The 20,597-nt window shown below is 40.9% G+C and overlaps 1 protein-coding gene across 5 annotated transcripts; it reads right to left on the reverse strand.

The window, feature by feature from the left end:
* Positions 1-481: 481 nt before the first annotated feature.
* On the reverse strand, positions 482-19,258 carry LOC100357798 (tripartite motif-containing protein 77). 5 transcript variants are annotated; one of them, XM_089311781.1, is made up of 7 exons: positions 19,036-19,176; positions 16,150-16,202; positions 15,375-15,470; positions 13,721-13,951; positions 13,026-13,048; positions 11,841-11,938; positions 482-7,965 (listed from the first exon to the last, which is right to left on the reverse strand). In XM_089311781.1, the coding sequence occupies exons 3-7, from the start codon at positions 15,456-15,458 to the stop codon at positions 7,472-7,474; spliced, it is 930 nt and encodes a 309-aa protein (XP_089167907.1). In that variant the 5' UTR covers positions 15,459-15,470; positions 16,150-16,202; positions 19,036-19,176; the 3' UTR covers positions 482-7,471. The 5 variants fall into 5 exon arrangements, 3 of the variants coding, with proteins under 3 accessions (XP_089167907.1, XP_089167905.1, XP_089167909.1); XM_089311779.1 differs by lacking the exon at positions 16,150-16,202 and having other exon boundaries at positions 19,036-19,251; XR_016219136.1 differs by lacking the exons at positions 13,026-13,048; positions 16,150-16,202 and having other exon boundaries at positions 7,927-7,965; positions 19,036-19,252.
* Between the last annotated feature and the right edge of the window lie 1,339 nt (positions 19,259-20,597).

The raw sequence follows: 20,597 nt of genomic DNA on the forward strand, positions 1-20,597 counted from the left end.
CTGCAGCTTATCTGGGTGCATCAGTTTTGGTGCCCATAGAGGACCAAGTCTGCTGTACTTTAATTTTCACTCACAATCATGTAAGCTGAAATAGTTGAGATGTATATGGCATTGGTTGTCATTTCTGCTCTCAATCATTTGTCTTCTGCAATAAGCGCATGAACAAGATTCATTTTTTCCCTTGTAGATTGATGTGTATGGTCTAAACTGCAGGCTTCATCTTGAACATGATCTTAAAGATTCTTAAAATGAATTCTCAGTTTGCAAATTGAGGATTTCTTTGGGACATTGAAATCTTTGGGACATTGTCTTCATAAGCTTTTCACGAAACATCGATGATTTCACCATTCTTCTACCAAAGTTTCACCATCAGCTTGGTGTTTATATAAATTGCTTCAGTTTTAGCAAAATTCATGTTACTCTGACAGAAGATCTTTTTTTTAACTGGTATCTTACTCTTCTTAGTGACACAAACTAGATCTTTTTTTTTTATTTTTTTATTTTTTTTTTATTTATTTTTTTTTTGACAGGCAGAGTGGACAGTGAGAGAGAGAGACAGAGAGAAAGGTCTTCCTTTGCCGTTGGTTCACCCTCCAATGGCCGCCGCGGTCGGCACGCTGCGGCCGGCGCTCCGCGCTGATCTGATGGCAGGAGCCAGGAGCCAGGTGCTTTTCCTGGTCTCCCATGGGGTACAGGGCCCAAGCACCTTGGCCATCCTCCACTGCACTCCCTGGCCACAGCAGAGGGCTGGCCTGGAAGAGGGGCAACCGGGACAGAATCCGGTGCCCCGACCGGGACTAGAACCCGGTGTGCCGGCGCCGCCAGGCGGAGGATTAGCCTAGTGAGCCGCGGCGCCGGCTGACAAACTAGATCTTGTTCAGACATTCAATTGTAAGTTAGTATGAGTTTACTTAGGCTCAAATTTTTTTTTTTAAATACTTGCATTGTTTTCCATATTTTGCATAGTGCACATTTCCATGAACCTTTTGAAGATTGCATATTTGGAGGCTATAAACACATTAGTTTTCCTCTCCCTGTGGATAAAAACACAAATTTTATCCTGATGATAGAAAAGTATTGTGAACTTGAAAAGTTGAACTAAGTATTAAATCTAAGGAGAACTGGTATCATCAGGGAATCAAGTTTGATACAATTTTTTTTTAAATTTTTTTGACAGGCAGAGTTAGACAGTGAGGGAGAGAGACAGAGAGAAAGGTCTTCCTCCCATTGGTTCATCCCCCAAATGGCTGCTACAGCCGGCACAATGCGCTGATCCAAAGCCAGGAGCCAGGTGCTTCCTCCTGGTCTCCTGTGCAGGTACAGGGCCCAAGCACTTGGGCCCTCCTCCACTGCACTCCCGGGCCACAGCAGAGAGCTGGACTGGAAAAGGAGAAACTGGGACAGAATCCAGCGCCCCAACTGGGACTAGACCCGGTGTTCCGGTGCTGCAGGTGGAGGATTAGCCTAGTGAGCCACGGCGCTGGCTGATACAATACTTTCAAACCTACTCATGCCATTGCACACATAGAAAATCAACAGTTGGTGTGGGGCACATTGGCAAAGATACAGAAGGCTGTTCTAAGACTTCAGGCCCTTCCTGGCTGCCCAGTGATAGAGGATCACTATCGCAACACACAAGTTGGGAAATTGATCTAGTCACACTTCTAATAAATGTAGTGACTCTATAACATTACTTTTTAAAATTAAGTATTTATTTTGTATAAAAGACTATAAAATACATGTATAGTGAAAAATGATTACTTGAACATTTGTAAACCCAATAACTGGACTAAGGAAGAATCATTACCAATATCTTCAAATCCCCAAGATGCTGCTGACTAATTGTGCCTTTTCTGCCAATGATAATCACTTTCTTGAAATCTTGTGTGTGATTCCTCTGTTTTACTTTATAGTTTTGCCCCACATATGGTTGCTCCCTTTACATGTTTGGATTTTGTACATTTTTGAATTTTCTATTAATAAAATTATAGGGTTTTTTTTTTGGTACTTGACTGACTTGTCTTAAAAAGTTTATTCATGTAGCCGGCGCCGTGGCTCAATAGGCTAATCCTCCACCTTGCGGCGCCGGCACACCGGGTTCGAGTCCCGGTTGGGGCGCCGGATTCTGTCCCGGTTGCCCCTCTTCCAGGCCAGCTCTCTGCTATGGCCAGGGAGTGCAGTGGAGGATGGCCCAGGTGCTTGGGCCCTGCACCCCATGGGAGACCAGGAAAAGCACCTGGCTCCTGGCTCCTGCCAGGATCAGCGTGGTGCGCCGGCTGCAGCGGCGGCCATTGGAGGGTGAACCAACGGCAAAAAGGAAGACCTTTCTCTCTCTGTCTCTCTCTCTCACTGTCCACTCTGCCTGTCAAAAAAAAAAAAAAAAAAAAAAAAAGTTTATTCATGTGTTACTGTGGCTATAGTTGACCAGAATTCTCTGATATGTACTTGTATGGATGCAATAGTTGTCTGTCAGCACCCACCGAGACAGAGAAACTGCACAATTACATAAGCAGAAAAGTTAATATAAGGGTAATGAAGTATTGTTCACTACAAGATAAAGAGAACTCAAAGATCCATGAAAAGTATGTATAAGGAGTGGCCACTGTCTCTTGGGCAGCAGATGATTCAGTTTCTCCTACCCTGTAGGCCTCATTCAATGGCAGAAGAGTTGTGTGGTGCTACATTAGCAGAAGTTGCTGCAAATCCACATCCCAGAATTCCCTCAGAAACTTAGAAACCTAGAAGGCAACTGTGGAAAGCATTTAATGTATAAATGTCTTACCAGAGGCACTCCACTATAAATCTGCTCAATGGATACAGAGTTCTGCTGGCCATTGTAAACTACAGGAACCAGGCACTACAGCATCAGCCTGCACTAAGGATCTGAGTATTGGTAATGCCATTGGGGCCAAATCCTGGAGAAATCATCTCTGCAGGAAACTTTCAAGTCAGCACAAGGAAAACTCATTATTGCAATGCCTCTTCAGTGCCTTCCACTCACAAAATTTAGCATTCTGTTACTTTGAAAAAACAACAAACCAAAGTCCCAGATCCATTTAAAAAGAAATGGCAATGAAGGATGTATTTGGCATAAAAAAGATGGATATAACATGTAGCAAAATTTATTCATTTTTCTGCTAGTATTTGAGATATTTTCTATATTTTGTGTCTATGAACATGTTGCCTTGTGTAATATTCATTAAATTTTCTTTCCTGACACTGTGTACCTACAATGGAGTTTTAGGGTTGTAAAATCTGTGCATCTTTAATTTTCTGAGAACCATCAAATTATTTCAAAATAATCTATTTGTTTATACCCAAACTGGCAAGGCAATCATGCTATTCAAAAATTTTACAAATATGAAAGAAGCTGGAGGCCAGCGCTGTAGTGCAGTGGGTAAAGTTGCCACATGCAGTACTGGCATCCTATATGGGCACCGGTTTAAATCCCAGCTGCTCCACTTCCAATCCTGCTCTCCGCTATGGCGTAGGAAAGTGGTGGAAGATGACCCAAGTCCTTGGGCCCCTGCACCCATGTGGGAGACTAAGAAGAAGCTCCTGACTCCTGGCTTCATACTGGTGCAACTCCAGCCGTTGCAGCCATTTGGGAAGTGAACCAGCAGATGGAAAACCTCTCTCTCTGCCTCTGCCTCTCTGTAACTCTGCCTTTCAAATAAAATAAATCTTTAAAAAAAGCTGGCATGCTAGAGAGACAAATTCTTAATGTTACTAAAATTCAAGGGGTTCATAGGAATGATGATACATACATTAAGCATTAGATATTCCATGGAAATCATCAGAAGGCACTCAAAGGAATGTAACTATCCTGAATTTTATAAAAAGCAACTTTTTCAGTGATGGCTTTTCTCATCATTGTATGACTCTGGATTAAGTGGATTGTCTGCTTTTGGTGAATCTCTAGAGGTTGTGGTTGGTGTGGCCAGAGAGCTCTATTCAGTTCTTTGGGATTAAGAGTGTGCCATAGGTGACATACCCAGGTTTGGCATGGTAAATCTCTTTTTCTTCAGAAGGGAAGTAATTCCACTCAGCTGAGCTCTTCTCCTCGATGGCAATCAGTGCCTGAGCACTAGCCCCAGTGGGTATAATATTTGTCTGCTCTGCCTCAAGGACCACACAAAGGACCTATGCAGTCCTCAGTGGAAGCTCAGATTCCCCTGCAATGTCTCTTCCCCGGGTAGCCAAGGCCGCCTGAATTTTTGGTGTCTCCCACTGAGACTACTCACATTTCAGCCACACTGTGAGTTCACACATCCTCAGGTTTTTTTTTTTTTTTTTTTTTTTTTTCTAAAGTCCTGGTTCATAAGCTCCACACATTCACTAGGTCTTAGTCTCCTGTTATTTCTCCACACCAGAGGCAGGATTTCTGCTTGGCTGAGGGTGGGCACAGCCCTGAGCTGGCGCAGCTGTTACGTATGTCCAAAATGGTGCCTGCTCTATTGTCTCACTCACCTTTGTTAGGTGAGTGGAGAGAGAGAATCATGTCCATACCAGTCCCCCTCCCCTTTTTTTTTCTCTCCTCTAGTTAGGCTGGTGTACTTTTCCCCCACAGAGCTTCAAGCTTCATTCCCTCTAGGCTCTTCCTGCCACTTTTCCACTAGTGTCTCAGGCTACTGTGGTTTCGCCTCACCTCCCTTTCCAGCGCTGGAGGGGAGAATCTTTCAGCAGCTGGGCTCCTGAGCCATGGGAACCCATGCCCTCCACATAGGTCCACCGTGTCCCTCTAATTCTGGATAGTTTCCTCTGCAGTTTTTTTCCCTCTTTCCTGAGACTACAGTATATCCACTTTTATTAAACTATCCTTTCCTGGACTATCAGTGAACTCCCTTCCTATTCCGCCATCTTGGAGTCCTCCGCCTCTCTCTTTCTCTCCCTCTCTTTCTTCCCCTTTCTCTCTTAAATAAAACTAAATAGTTGAGTTTTATATGTTGTCTGACAGTGATTGAAAATAAGCCTTGTATGAACGAGTATTCTTTGGAATGATACTTTGCATCCAATTGCATTCACATCCATTATATCCAATGATACTTACCTGAATATATTATTGTTGTGGTAATAAGTTTCTATTTCCATGATTTCTATTACATTTGTTGATTATCAGATCCAGGATTGGTTAATATCATGAAGACATTGTCAAAGACTCAAGTCTTCCATTTCTCAATCATACTCCGGATATTTGGTATTTTCTCTAAGCTAGCACACATTGTGATCACAAAATCATAGTTCTAGGCACTATTTTAAAACTCTCTTCAGAGGAATATAAAACAATTGTCTCTTCCTTGCCTTTCTTTTCAGGAGTAAGGACACCTTTTATAAAGTCTTAATAGTCTCATTATCTCATTAGTGAAGATAGATTAAAATGGCAATTACAACAAGTTACTAAAATAAAAACATGGTTGATAGGTGGAATATTACCCACTTTTTCTTGCTGAGGATTGGACTAGAAATATTGACTACATGTCCATTTATCAGAGGCTATAAACAAACCATGGGGGAAAGACCATGTTTGATAAATCAACATTCTAAACGGATTAAGAAACCTATTTTTCCTTCATTATTCTTTAGTTTATATGCAATGCATGGCCTGTCTTGACACACAAACTAGCATACAGTACAAAAATAGTCATCAGAGAATGCTCTTACACAGTAGTAGTATTGAGATTTTCAAAATGTCTTCTTTAATGAACCACAAATAATTCCCACCTTTTTGTACATTATTTTTGCCTAAGAATCATGGATTCCAACATCCTTGAGAAGAATATGCCTACCTCATTTGCATGAGTTATTTCATGGAAGCAGTCACTATAAGCTGAATAATATTTACATATCTATTTGAAAATCCACCAGTAGTTTCTTTCCTCCTACACCTACAGAAAAGTAAATCTGGTTCTCAGACTATTGTCTATGTAAAATTCTCTTGGAAGAAAACAAAAGAGGAAGGCAGAAGGATGAAGGGGAAAAGAAAAGGAAGTAGGAATGAAGAAATGGGAAGTGACAAAACAGGAGAAGGAGGAAAACAGAGGATGAGGGAGAAGGGGGAGGGAATAAGAGGGGGAGGGAGATAATATGTGTGTGTGTGTGTGTGTGTGTGTATATATATATACATACATATATATATATATATATATTTAATTTTATGGTTTACTCCCCAAATGGCCATGATGGTTAAGTGTGGAGCAGACTGAAGCCAGGAGACTGGAACTGCATTTGAGTCTCTCACATGGCATAAGGGCTCGAGAAATTGAAACATCTTGTGTTGCTTTTCCAAGGCACACTAGCAGGAAGCTGGATCAGAAATGGAGCATCCGGGACTTGAACTGGTGCTCATATGGGATGCCCTTGTCACAGGCAGTGTCTTTACCTGCTGTACCACAATGACAGTTCATATTATGTTTCCTTCTTATACACATCTCAGTGCATAGGCACTGAAGTATGAACTGTACCACTTTCATGCCAATGAAATGGTTAAGTATTTATGTAATACTATGGCAATTATTCAGTAACACTTATAGAAATCTTGAGGAATAAAAATTTTTTGTTCTTTTGAGGAGTCAAATTTTACACAGCCCATATTTGCATTATCAGTTGTAAGGAACTTGTAAAACAGAGCCTGAAAAATGGCATAATTCATTTCTTTAAGTAACATTCCTCAACAAGACCTTTCACACTAATGTGACCACATTGAAGTATCAATTTGTTAATTCTATAGCCTTTACTTTTAATAATTTTCTTATCTATTTTTATTTTACCTATTCAAATATTTCTTAGATATATCTCATTATATATATAAAATGAGATTTATTTAATTATATATAAATAATTATATATATATATATATATATATATATATATAAAATTCCTGGAATGATAAGCAGGAGTGACATTGGCCTTCTCCTTTTGTTATTTGCAAACTATAAAAGAGGATAAGAGTTTTGTTAGCACTTTACAAAAGGAAAGCATAAGTTGCTCCTGAGGTTGTAGAATAATCAAATCTCATTGAGTGCAGGAAGCTGGGAACTGATGGCGGAGAGAATGTAGCCCAATGAGTGGAGAGGACAGAATTCCAGGCTGACACAGGGATCCAGGGAGGGTTTTCAGTAAGGAGAATTGCCTATGCTTTGCATTGACCTACTTAGCTCTGTTTCCACACCCACCTATTCTTTCACCTCTAGCTAGCACCAAGAGCAAGTGAAAACAAAATGCATCTGATACAATAATAAAAATGAGTATTTTATTTAAATAAAATAGAAATACAAATACAAATGAAAATAAGATGCATATTAAACATCAATAGCTTAAGAAATGATAAAATGAGTATGCCTCCCAAAGGTAGAATGAAGCTAAAGACAATCAGTTATAAATAATCTTCCCAATTAAATAAGTCTCCAGGATGAGAGCCTCCTTTGCAATTAGAATTCCCAAGACCTTGGTCAAGTTTGTGACCTCTTGCTGATCATTTGGGTCCATGGAAAATGAAAGGTCTAAGAGGGAAGTGGAAGTCGCATGAGAGGAAACTACAAATGAGGGATCTTTGGGCAACATTAACAAAGCTCACTATGCCAAACTCATAATCCAGGAAAACTCCTACCCAGCCCCAGGGTCTTTGGATGTAGTGCTGTAGTAGTGGGGAAGTTGAGAAGAGAGTGAAACAGTCATCCACTTTGACACACGCAAGTAGAAAGATACCTTCAGATTCAAGTCTCATGTCGTTCCTCTTTGTCCAGGATTCTTTGCAAAGTCCTATAACCCAGTTATAGGAGTTTCCCACATCCACCTCCCAATAGTGTTTGCCTGAGGTGAAGGTCTGAGCTGCCCATGAAGGACTGAAGTGTGAACTTGCAGGAAGTTGGGACATATCTGAAGAGTAGGGGCTGCACTGCAAACGCCTCAGGTCTTCCATTAGAAGCAAGTGATGACTGTGGTTGTTACGGTCCAAGGTAATGTACACTATAGTAAAAAGAGCCCATGAGAGTATTTTAGGCATGGAAAGCCAAGACACTCTGGCAAAAAAAAAAGAAAAGAAGACCTAAATGAAAAATCTCATGAGTGAGATCCCAGTGGAAAGAAAGGGCCATCAAAGAAGGACATACCTTTCTCTGAAGGGAGGAGAGAACTTCCACTTTTACTATGATCTTGTCTAAATAGGATCAGAGTCAGCGAACTAAAAAGGCTTCCATAGCCTTGGCAACTCATGACAAGAGCCTAAGGTGATTACTGATGCCATAAACAAGAGGGTCAATTTGTTAAGTCAACAACAGGAGTCACTGTGCACCTACTCCTCATGTAGGATCTCTGTCCTTAATGTGTTGTACAATGTTAATTAATGCTATAACTAGTACTCAAACAGTATTTTACACTTTGTGTTTCAGTGTGGGTGTAAACTGTTGAAATCTTTACTAAACATATACTAAATTGATCTTCTGTATATAAAGAGAATTGAAAATGAATTTTGATGCAAATGGAATGGGAGAGGGAGTGTGAGATGGGAGGGTTGAAGGTGGGAGGGAAGTTATGGCGGGGGGGATGCCATTGTAATCCATAAAGTGTACTTTGGAAATTTATATTTGTTAAATAAAAGTTAAAAAAAGAACAGAAGTGCTAACCAAGTATTTGTATTTTGTTACTCTGGAAAGAAAAGTCTTTAAAGTATTTTCTTATTGGCTTAAATGCTACTGATATTCAACATTGATTACATTTGTAACCATAGTGCATTTGTATTATGAAAAAAAAAAGAAAACAGTGAATCCAGCTTGAAAGTTTAAAAGTTCACAGGGATAACTAAAGTGGTGGTCTAGAAAATGTTTGGCAGTCAAATAAATCCTTGGAAATAAAGAAAAACAACCAGTGTTTGCTGTTCGCTGAGGATATTATCATCTACTAGTTAATACTCATTCAAAAAATTCCCACTCAATAATTAGCTTTCACAAATCAGTACTAGTCAGCTCCAGCACACATTTTAACACAATGGGTATAGACAGTATATCACTGGAAATATGAAGAAAGAGTTTAGGAAGGACTTTTTGTCTGCCTGAATAGCAAAGAAATATCTAATCACACAGAAGAACATGTATAGAATACATAAGAAGCAAAGTTCTGACTGCATTTTCACTAGCCCAGTAAACATTAAGGAGCTTGTTCTTACATTGACAAGGAAATAGCCACTGGCCCTTGATTTACTTAAGCTTTATTACTCAGCTATCATAAAATGAATGTAATAAAACAACCAAATTAGTTATGCTTAAACTGTGGTATTGTTATTAGCTCTGAGTGACTCATTTGCTTAAGTTCTAAGTGAGCAAATGTGAACTGAACTTAAAGTCTATGTGGGCCCTTTGTTTAAAAGAGCCTTTACTCTAATTCATTTTTAAAGTTTACTTATTTTCAAATTATTTGAAAAGCAGAGAGACAGACAGATGCAGAGAGATTCTCTACCTACTGGTTCATTCCCCAAATATCCACAGCAGCCAGAACCGGGCCAGTCTGAAGCCAGGAACCTGGAATCTGATCCAGATCTCCCACATAGGTGGTCTGGATGTAAGTACTTGAGCCATCATAGGCTGCATCTCAGGAAGTTGGAATTGGACTTGGAACAGGAATGAAACCCAGGTACTCTAGTATGACACAGAGGCAGTGCAAGTGGCCTTTTAACCTTTTAACCACTGCATCAAACACTCACGGACTATTTCTTTTTTTTTTTTAAGATTTATTTATTTATTTGAAAGTCAGTGTTACAAAGAGAGAGAGAGAGAGTGAGAGAGAGAGAGAGGGAAAGTAGGTCTTACATCTGATGATTCACTCCCCAATTGGCCACAATGGCTGGAGCTTCTTCCAGGTCTCCCAAGCAGGTGCAGGGGCCCAAGGACTTGGACTCACTCTCTCTCTCTCTCTTTTTTTACAGGTAGAGTTAGACAGTGAGAGAGACAGAGAGAAAGGTCTTCCTTTCGTTGGTTCACCCCCCAAATGGCTGCTACAGCTGGCGTGCTTCGCTGATCTGAAGCCAGGAGCCAGGTGCTTCCTCCTGGTCTCCCATGTGGGTGCAGGGCCCAAGCACTTGGGCCATCCTCCACTGGCTTCCCGGGCCACAGCAGAGCTGGACTGGAAGAGGAGCAACTAGGACAGTATCTGGCGCCCCGACTGGGAATAGAACCCCGGGTGCCAGCGCCACAGGTGGAGGATTAGCCAAGTGAGCTGCGGTGCAGGCTTTGAACTATCTTCTACTGCTTTCCAAGCCATAGAAGAGAGCTGGATCAGAAGTGTAGCACACGGGTTTCAAACCAGTGCCCATATTGGATGCTGGCGCTTCAGGCCAGGGCATTAACCTGCTGTACCATAGCACCATCCTCCAATAGTGCTTTTTAAAATTTATTTATTTGAAGGACAGAGTGGGGGAGAGAGAGAGAGAGCAAAGAGAGGGAGAAAGATTTTCCATTCCCTGATTAACTCCTCCAAATGCCCACAACAGCCATGGCTGGGAGAGGCTGAAGCCAGAAGCTTAGAACCCAATCCAGGCGAAAGCAAGAAGTGACTTAACATGGTATACCTCCATGGATGCCTCTTGTGTCTTTTTTCAAGAATTTTATATCAGAATGTCTGACTTTGGGACCATTAAATCACAGCTCTGCACATCTCATCCCACAGTCTCTTCTAGATGTCAAAATTACCCCATTTCCATCAGTTCTACACAGCTCTGTGCAGAGTTGTGGGTCTAATCTCTTTAGCAGCCTTTACAAATATTTTTATGATTTATTAAATCTTATGATTCATGAAAATTCATTCCTGGAAAATTCAATCTTTAAGTAAACATTATTTATTCATTTTTAAAAAGTTTTATTTATTTATTTGAAAGGCAGAGTTACAGAGAGGCAGAGGCAGAGAGAGAGAGAGAGGTCATCCATCTGCTGGTTCACTGCCCAGATGTCTGCAATGGCAGGAGCTACACCAATCCAAAGCCAGGAGCTAGGAGCCTCCTCTCTGTCTCCCACGTGGGTGCAGGAGCCCAAGGACTTGAACCACCTTTTTCTGCTTTCCCAGGCCATAGCAGAGAGCTGGATTGGAAGTGAAGCAGCTGGGACAGGAACTGGCGTCTATATGGGATGCCTGCACTGCATGCAGTGGCTTCACCTGCTATGCCACAGAGCCAGCCCCAAGTATACATTTAAATAGTCCCTGGCCAGCACCGCGGCTCAATAATCTAATCCTCTGCCTTGTGGCACCGGCACACTGGGTTCTAGTCCCTGTCGGGGCGCTGGATTCTGTCCCGGTTGCCCCTCTTCCAGGCCAGCTCTCTGCTATGGCCTGGGAGTGCAGTGGAGGATGGCCCAGGTCCTTGGGCCCTGCACCCACATGGGAGACCAGGAGAAGTATCTGGCTACGGATCAGCGCGATGCGCGGCTGAAGCGTGCCGGCCATTGGAGGGTGAACCAACAGCAAAAGGAAGACCTTTCTCTCTGTCTCTCTTTCTTTCTCACTGTCCACTCTGTCAAAAAAAAAAATAGTCCTAAGAAGTTTCTAAGAATGTGAACATCAAAAAATACCCATAACTAAAAGGAACTGAATGAATTTACAGTTTTATGTGCCATAATGAAAAAATTAATAATTCATCACATCATCCCTCCATGACTTTTCTCATTTATTTTTTCTCATTTCATGGAATTATACAACAAGATGTCCTGTTTGTTTTTGTCAGGCTTCCTGCAACTGTCATTTATAAAGGTAGTTATAAAGCCTTGTTGAAAAGAGTAACAGAAATGAAGAGGGCACTGCATGAGAATCTACTGAGGTGAGGAATGTTACTGCTGCTGCCACAGAGCACTGCCTCTTACCTCTGAAGAAGTTAAGCCTTTCTGGCATCCCAGTGATGGCCCAGGAACTGAGCTGTGGATTCACAGGCTGAGGCATGTACAGTTGCACTGACTCACTCCTGCAAAGGAAAGGACCTGCTGACAACCTGCCCCAAATGTATCATTATCAAACCATGGAAGATGCTCTATCAGCACCCTTCACAACTAGATGTGAATTGAACTCAGTAAATAGTGCAAAAAAGAATAGTACAATTATTGCTGTATTTTTTTTTGTTTTTAAAGATTTATTTATGTGAAAGCCAGACTTACAGATACAGCAGGAGTGAGGCAGAGAGGGAGGGATAGAGGGAGGAAGAGAGGGAATAGGAGAGAAACAGAGAGAGCGACAGAGAGAGAGAGACAGAGACAGAAACATCCTCCATCAGCTTGTTTATTCCCCACATAGTCGTGATGATTTGGTCTGGGCCAGGCTGAAGCCAGGAGCCTGGAACTCCATCTGAGTGTCCCATACAATGAAGAGGCCCAAGCACTTGAAGCATCTTCCAATGCTTTTCTCTGCACAATAGGAGGGAGCTAGATCAGAAGTAGAGCAGTTGGGACTTGAACAGAATCTCATGTTGGATGCTGGCATGGCCATGGGGCCTTACCACACTGCATCACACCACTGGCCCCTTGACACTTTATGTCATAATATATGCTCCTGCTGTTATCACCTCAATCTGGGTAGAGTATTTCAACTTAGTCATTGTGTCAGTTCTCACACTTCCAGCTTCCCTAGATGAGTCATTCAATAATCTTAATTCCGGAAATGCAACAGATGCTAGAATTTTGGAACATGCCACTTGCTACATAAGGAGCCTCACCCCTTCAGTGTATTCCATCCTGGTAATACTTAATTATCTTCTACCCGCCATCCTCCCAACTGCTGACTCTCTGGCATTATTTGTTTTCAAATAGCAAAACTGAAGTAGCCTTCAATTAATTAGGATTTTAAAAACTAGATGCAAGAAAAACAGTTCTCTTATAGAACTTCTACATAAAGCTTTGAGTCTATCTTCCACTTTCTCCTGGGGGTAGTCCACCCAAAACTTGGACTTTTTGTAGAGAAGGAAAAGATACAGATGGAAGTCTCATTAAAAGTGTGAGTTCATCCAAGCAGAAACAGCCTGATCACTGTCACAATGATAATGACTTAGGCAAGCTTACCTTTTCAGTATGTTTCCCAAACCCTGTAAAGACAGAGAGGGGAAGGCTTAGTGTTCTGCACAGGACAGGTCTCCTGTCCTGTGTAGTCCAAGTATATGAGCCTGAACTGGAAATCCATCACCACTTTCCTTTGTGGATAGTCATTTGTCCTATCTTTATCCTTATAAAGATGAAACTTTATCTCACAGCTGCACACAGGGGATCAGTTTATAGTCTTGATACAATATCAAATAGAAAGATGTTCTTAGATGAAGAAGTAGGAAGGTAGAGGAAGGTGCTGTTCTTTGTTGCCAACTGTAGACAGTTGTCTCTCCAGCTTTCTCGAAAGGCTGAATGAGTGAACACATTCCATCAGTCCCACCAATCCGTATATTAATTGACAAGACCAGATGCACAACTAACTCCTATCTTTACAAGTGACTCTGATGCACCCAGCTAAGAAACCACATGTATAGTAGCAGAGTTTTGGAAAAGAACGATCTTGAATCTCTTCCTCAAATCTTTCCACATAATTTTTCCTCTCCAGTGAAAGGCAAGAGTGAAACTGGGCTATGGTTTATACTGGAGGAGAACCTCCTGCAACAATGTAAGGAAAGAAGTATCTATATATTGGAAGCAGAAAAATGTTGGAGGTCAGCGAGGATACTCCAACAGATTGAAGTGGTCCCCATCTGACTTCTTTCCCCCATCCTTACCTGGAGCAGCCTCACATCTGCTGCACAGCACAGTCCCTTCAGCTCCTCGTACGTTCCTCTCAGAACCTTCCCCATGTGATCCATTCTGGCTTTGCTTCTCTTCAGTTGCTGAAAAATCATCCTGCCTTCAATTGCCAGGCTCTCCAAATGTCTTTGCTTTTCTTCATGGAGGTACTGATACAGTGTAGGATACTCAGCCTTGATCATCACCATCCGTAGGTTTATGAATGCCTGCAATGACATTTGGCTCATTAGATCATGGATCTATTTGGTTTTATTCTGTGCTTATCTCCTCTTCTGCTTTGCCTTCTGATGTAATATAGTTTTATTCCTTTATGCTTTTAGGTATCCCAGATTTTGCTTCCTTCCTCCTTCCCTCCCTCCCATCTTTCCTTCCTACTCATTAATTTTCCTGTATCATTATTTCCACATCTTTTCCTTGAAATTTCCATGTTTTCATGTAAATAAACCTTAACATTGATTTGCGTGTGGTTTCATATGATATTGTATTCTCTGTTTCTAAATCTAAAAATCTGTTCTGCTCAAAGCTCAGAAACTGACTGGACACTCTCAGTAAAAGAACAATTTACTACTTTAGTACAACTGATGGCATCAGACGTGATCTTTCTAAATTACTTTCATTTCCAAACCCTATGTTCCAACCAGTGGTTGGTTCTTTCTGCCTCCCACTTCCCAAGGCTACTCTCACCTGCTCTTTCTCTAGACTACTATCTTGCGATATTTATTCTTGCTTTCTACCTCCGTCTCTCTCTGTCTTGAATTTTTCATTCATGTTTCTCTCTGTCCCCACCCCCACCCTCTCTCTTTTCCTTTACCTCCCCCTCTCCTTCTTTATAGGGTTTGTGTCTATTTTTTTGGTCTCTTTCTCTGAATCTCTCTTTCACTTAATTGCTTTTTAAAAATGTCTCTTATATTCTTTCTATATAGCCTTTAAGCATGTGTAAATTTTCAGAACTACTTAGGGAAAAAAAATAGAACAAAACCTCCTTTCCAAATGACCTCCTTCTCTTGCTAAAACTTTTATTTCCATCAAGGTCAGACTTACTGATTAAATGCTATCATACTTGCTGTGGCCATGTGCGAGAACAACCCTTACACTTTTTACAGGTTTGAACTATGCATTACAACTCACCAAAAGCCTTCCTTCCCAAAACCTCACTTCCCTTATCCATACATTTTGCATTAGTTTCCACTCATCTGTTTGACTTATACATTGCATTTCCTGCCCCTGAAACATGTGTTCTCAGAAACCCATTTATCCATTCTCTTGGCACCTAGAGCTCTTTACTCATAAGGGAACCCACAGTGATTCCTCCTTGGCCAGGATAAAGTCCTCCACATATAGAACCACATTTTTATTTCATCCTTGACATCAATGCATTCTATTTTGCGACATCATATTTTTTCATCCTTTCATAGATATTGCTTTATCCCCAAATCAGGAAAATATTTTGTTGCACAGTGGGTTCAGCATAAAATTTCAAGGTTAGTTTACCCTATAGAGAAACATGTACTGCTTTTTCTAGTGAGCCCATTAGGAGATATTATCACCTAACTCAAATTCTTCCCCTGTGTATTACTGTAGTGTCCTTTCCCAAGCTGCTTCTGAGAGACAAGGGCTTATAAAACTTACCTGCCATGTTCTGATTATATTGGCCTCTTTATTTAGATTCCTCTGATTTTTCTGTCTCTTTTTCCATATAGACTTCATTTGCATTAGGAGTTTCTCCTGAAAAAGAAATATAAATTTGAGCACTAGAGAAGAAAATATAGTACTTTTCTGTTACTTGTAAAAGACATGTGGATATACAGAAGGTAACTCAAGAATAAAGACAGCAGGGAAAGTGGACATTTCCTCGAGAAGACTGTCATATCTGAGATCTCTCTCAAACCAAGAATAGATTTCCTGAATCTAATGTGACCCATTATCTGAGTAATACACTACTGAAATTGTATGTAACCTGGTAAATTTTCAGAAGGGAATCTTACTTCATATTTTGTTTTCAAATGCTGTCATTTGTCTATGACACTCTGAGCAGATTTAGAAACAGTAACACTAGCTCATTGTGATCATGACTAAGTTAGCCAGTGACTGTCACGACCACTAGAAATTTATCTATACTGCTACTTATCCTGATATACCAGAATTCTAACATCATCATCTTTATCATCATTGCACATTCCTCTGTCTCAGCCCAAGAAAATTTGAGCTACAGGTAACCAGAGCTATTTGTAGGGTTTCTTCACTGCTCTAGCTCCCATGTTCAGAATAATGACTAAGTCATGATAGTAATTCTGTTTAATTGCACGAAAGGATAACAACAATAATACCTGGCATATCCTTGCTTTTGCCTGTCAGTTTCAGGTAAAGATCCACTCTTCAAAGTGTTTTTAGTGTCAATACTCACCCTGCAGTACTCAGCAGCCTGCTGTATTGGGCAGAGTCTGTGAGTGGCATGTTCTGGGAATGCAGAGCAGAGCACACACAGAAATTTCTTGTCAGTTTCACAGATGAGGTTCTTGACTTTCTTGTGTATCATACAGATTATAGTGTGAGCAGTTTGTTTCTCAGCAAATATAATGCTTTTCCAGTCTATTTTCTGTGATATTTTCTGGCACACAGGGCAGCAAACAGGAGTTTGGGCATCTTCCCAGAAGATGCAGAGACAGGGACTACAAAATCTGTGTCCACAGCTAATGGTGACAGGGTCAGTGAAATAGTCTGTGCAGATGGAGCAGATGAGCTTATTCAGGGAACACTGCAGGCAAAGAGAACCCATATTTCTGAGAAAACAAAAGGAAAAGATCATTCTTTACCCCTGGGCATGTGAGCTGAACTTAGAGCTAGAGCATCTTAGAAAAGGTCCTCCACACAATAGGAGGTTTTGCAGTTATAGAGAAATTTACCAAGAAGGCTCAAAGTGGTTCTGTATGTAGTTATGGAAAAAGAGGTTCAAACTGCATCTATTACAAAGTAAAATTTTCTTTGTTTAGCTGAATGTACCAACAAATCCTAGAGAAAGATAGTCCTTGGTGATCACCTGAAAAGTCATAGGGAATATGGGATGCTGGAGAGGGTGATGAGAGATCTTCTTAAACATCTGAAAATAACTCTTGAGTTATAAGGGGTTGACATGAAGTTTCTGCTGGTCATCGATGCCCAAGTGAGAAAGACAGTACTAATATGGCATCATGGTTACAAGCACAGGTTGGAAGCTCAGTTGCCCCGGTTTGATTCCCATACCCATCACTTAGAGAAACAATATATAAGATAATGTACAAAATCATATCATAAATATTTAGGTACTGCATACCAATATGTAAATTACACATGCATAAACACACACAAATGGAGAGAAGAGAAAGTAGGTCCACACTTTGCACAAGATTTAATTATAGCAGCAAAATGATAAAGTAGGATGGAGAAGCGTGCAACCATGAGAAAGGCAGAGATGGGAAGGAGAGCAAGTATATAGGTGCTTAGGAGGAGGCAACAAAGAAAACAACAAACAAAACAACAAAAACAAGCAATGGAGAGAGAACTCTGGTTTGTAGCAGTAATAATTGAATGACCCAGCAAGTCTTTTTAAAGCTCTAAAATTTGTTTTTGAATCCTTAATGGGAGAACTTTCTAGGACAAAAACACATTCGATAACAGCTGGGATAGATGTGTTATCTATTTCTTTCACTCAGGATTCTAAGACTTCCATGGTCACAATTCACAGCAGTAACAGATTTCAAGAATTGCTACCTACATCTCACCAGCCTGGCTGAAGACCTTCAGCAGGAAATAGCCAGAGATCTTGGCCCAAGGACTCATAATCCAGAAGTTGGGCTTTAGCCATTTGGAAGTTCCCTCTTATAGTCCTCAACTGGTAGGGTTGGGACAAAAACTACATTTGGGCTTTCAGAAAACCTCAAAATGAATCCATAGATTGATCTACTGGGGTCCTGGGCCTTGTTACAATTTTTAGTAAGAGTTTTTCAAAGTCATTGTGGGTCTCAGCTACACTTAGAGTGATAAGACATCTCTAGCTTCATGTGGACCCAATAAATAAATAAATTCTGGTGAAGATTCTATAAGGTATGGAGAAGTGAGTTCATGTGTCCTGGCCAGGTTTTTCCTCAACACTCAGCTGGGCACACATTCAGGGCTTAAACTTCCTTTGCTCAATGGTGCCATCACCTGTTACATGTCTCTGAATATAGCTCCTTTAATTAGTGCTCTGATTCGTAGTCCTCATTGTGGCGGACAGCAAGTACCACAAACCATTAAGGGAGCCTTTGTTCAATATTCACCTCTGCCTCTCCAATCCCTCATTTCAAGGCCACTGCTCACAACAAATGCAAGGAAAAACAAACAAAAGATTTATGAATCTGTTTCATCTTTAAAAAACCTCTGTCTCCACTACTTACCTCACTCCAAAGATGAAAGTCTTCGTGAGGGGTGAGAACATCTTTCTTCCCACCCCTTCACACATGCACATGAACACACACACACACATACACACATATGAATACAGAGTTTTTCAATGATATATAGACACCATAAAGATTAGTGATCAGTGAAATCTCTATAAAATCTATTTTAAGGATCTAAAAAATCTGCCCATCACTCATGATTTACAAGTAGTATATGAAAAGTACAACTAATTTCATACCTTTTCTTCCCTTTCTCTCTTTTCCTCACTCTCCCTCTCTCAAATGATATAAAAGAAACCTACCAGTCAAAAGAGTGCATTTTAAAATTTTCTCCCTGTAGAACACAAATTTAAAGGATTTATAGAAATGTAGTAAATATTAACAAAGTCATTTATTATTATAGGGTTAAGCATTCAATGAATACTTTATATTTTTGTTATTTGGTGTTTTACAAGATTTTTGCAAGTAGCAAAAAATGTGTGCCCCTTTGTAATGAGACAGCGAATGTAGAGGGCCCTCTCTGTGGTATCCCAAGACCTGTGAATGACCAACAACCATGTTTCACTGTGAAAAGCAAAGCCTGGAACCTGCCGAGGTGCTCTGGAGCAAGTCTCCAGGAGTTCATGGTGCTTCTGCCCCCAATTCTGCTTCTTTGATGGCTTTCTCCACACACGATATTACCACTGAGGTGACCGCAACGGAGGCTTTTCCACAAGGGAAACTTGGTCCCAATTCTTTTATAAACAAGGCCCAGAAATGAGGCTGGAACTTGGACTAAAGACTATTGAAGGTTTTGAGAAAACTACAGGGAAAGAAAAACAAAGAGTTCTAGTGGTTGGGAATATCCAGCTAATACCGTGCGCTATCCTCACCTTCCAGTCAGTGCTTGTCCTCAGCCAATCTCTGTTGTCTGCTCCTGTATGCCCACCCTCAAAGCCGGAACTGACACTGTCTCTCCAGAACCACTCACACAGGAAGGGGAGGAGATAGGAAGTGAATGAGGGCGCTTTCCTCATCACCTGTGCTGGGTTTCCTTTCAAAGGTAGATTCCATCTCAGGTTAACTTCAACGCTAATGGCTTAAACTACTTGGTGCATTGGAATCACCTGCAAGGCTTGTTAGACTACAGATCGCTGGGCCTCAACTGTGGAGGCTCCTGTTCAGGAGGGTGGGGCCAGAGAGCTTGAATTTCAAATCAGTTCTAAGATGCTGCTTCTGGTGCTGGTCCCTGGACTGTATTTTGAGAACCTCTGACTTAGCTTAATGTTTATTAAAGATGATACTTCTAGGTTACACAAGGATAACCAATTACAGTAGAATCTTGCTGGATAACACACCGCTGGAATTCCAGGATCAGGATTTTACACTGTAGCTTGTGGTTGTGATGAGGAGAAGGGAATGGTGGGACATGCAGTCCCTTAAGGCCCTACATCTACAGCACCAGGGGAGGGCAATGGGATGCCTAGTGTGCAGCACACTTGCTTTCCAGGGTCTAAAAGGGGTGGGGAAATTTTTTCTGCCTGGGGACATTTGGATATTTAAAACATCTTTCACAGGCCATAGAAAACTATTGGCTTAAAAATTAGCCTGTTGAATTTCCACTCCTGCCTGCGGCTATCTTGATGAGGCCAGGCCAAGTGATTTCATGGGTCTTTCTTGTGGTCAGGGGCTGGATCTGCCCTGCCCCCAAACAAGACACAAGATGCAGCCCTGTTGTTCAGGAGCCCAGGAAGTCCCACCTTTGAAACATCCATTTCCCCACCTAAACCTTCAACCAACAGTGAGCAGGAAATAGGCCCTCACCATGAGGATTCTCAAAGTGTGGTTCTGTCAATCTTGTCATTTAAAAAAAATTTTTTTTAACTTTTATTTAATGAATATTAATATCCAAAGTACAGCTTATGGATGACAATGGCTTCCCCCCCATAACGTCCCTCCCACCGGGAACCTTCCCCTTTCCCACTCCCTCTCCCCTTCCATTCACATCATGATTCATTTTCGATTTTCTTTATGTACAGAAGATCAGTTTAGCATACATTAAGTTAAGATAATTGCTCCCTGAACTCTTGTTCTTCTCTGCCTTTACAGGATAGTTTTCCAGAGGGCACTGTGACAAGCAATATTACCCAAGACTGAAGGACAAGCAGCTATGAGAGTCCAGATATTTTCTACTAAGCAAGACATTAAAGAGATTTTCAAAAATAGAAAACAATGCCACTGCCCTAATTTATTTATATTTGTGGTTTTAGAAAATGTACTGTTTCTCACAAAAATATTTTGCTATAGATTATAGTGTTACAACTTATTTCAAATGATCAGTAAATACATATTAATAATTTTCTAGTTTTATTTTAGAACATGTCATTAAGGAACCCATTTAGCCAATGCTCTTGGGGACTCTCAATTATTTTGTCAGCTTAGTTGTATAATTGAC

The sequence above is a fragment of the Oryctolagus cuniculus genome, chromosome 1 (genome assembly GCF_051225735.1).
Source record: "Oryctolagus cuniculus isolate XC-2025 breed Fujian yellow rabbit chromosome 1, ASM5122573v1, whole genome shotgun sequence".
Taxonomy (NCBI): Eukaryota; Metazoa; Chordata; class Mammalia; order Lagomorpha; family Leporidae; genus Oryctolagus; species Oryctolagus cuniculus.

Coding starts and splice junctions, on each gene's coding strand:
- LOC100357798 (XM_089311779.1), bottom strand. CDS start 19,179: ATGAGGAAAGCGCCCTCATTCACTTCCTATCTCCTCCCCTTCCTGTGT. Junction 13,952..15,374: donor ATATAATCAGAACATGGCAG/GTAAGTTTTATA, acceptor ATGTCATTGCAG/GCATTCATAAACCTACGGAT. Junction 7,966..11,840: donor AAGGCTTAACTTCTTCAGAG/GTAAGAGGCAGT, acceptor TTTTTACTATAG/TGTACATTACCTTGGACCGT.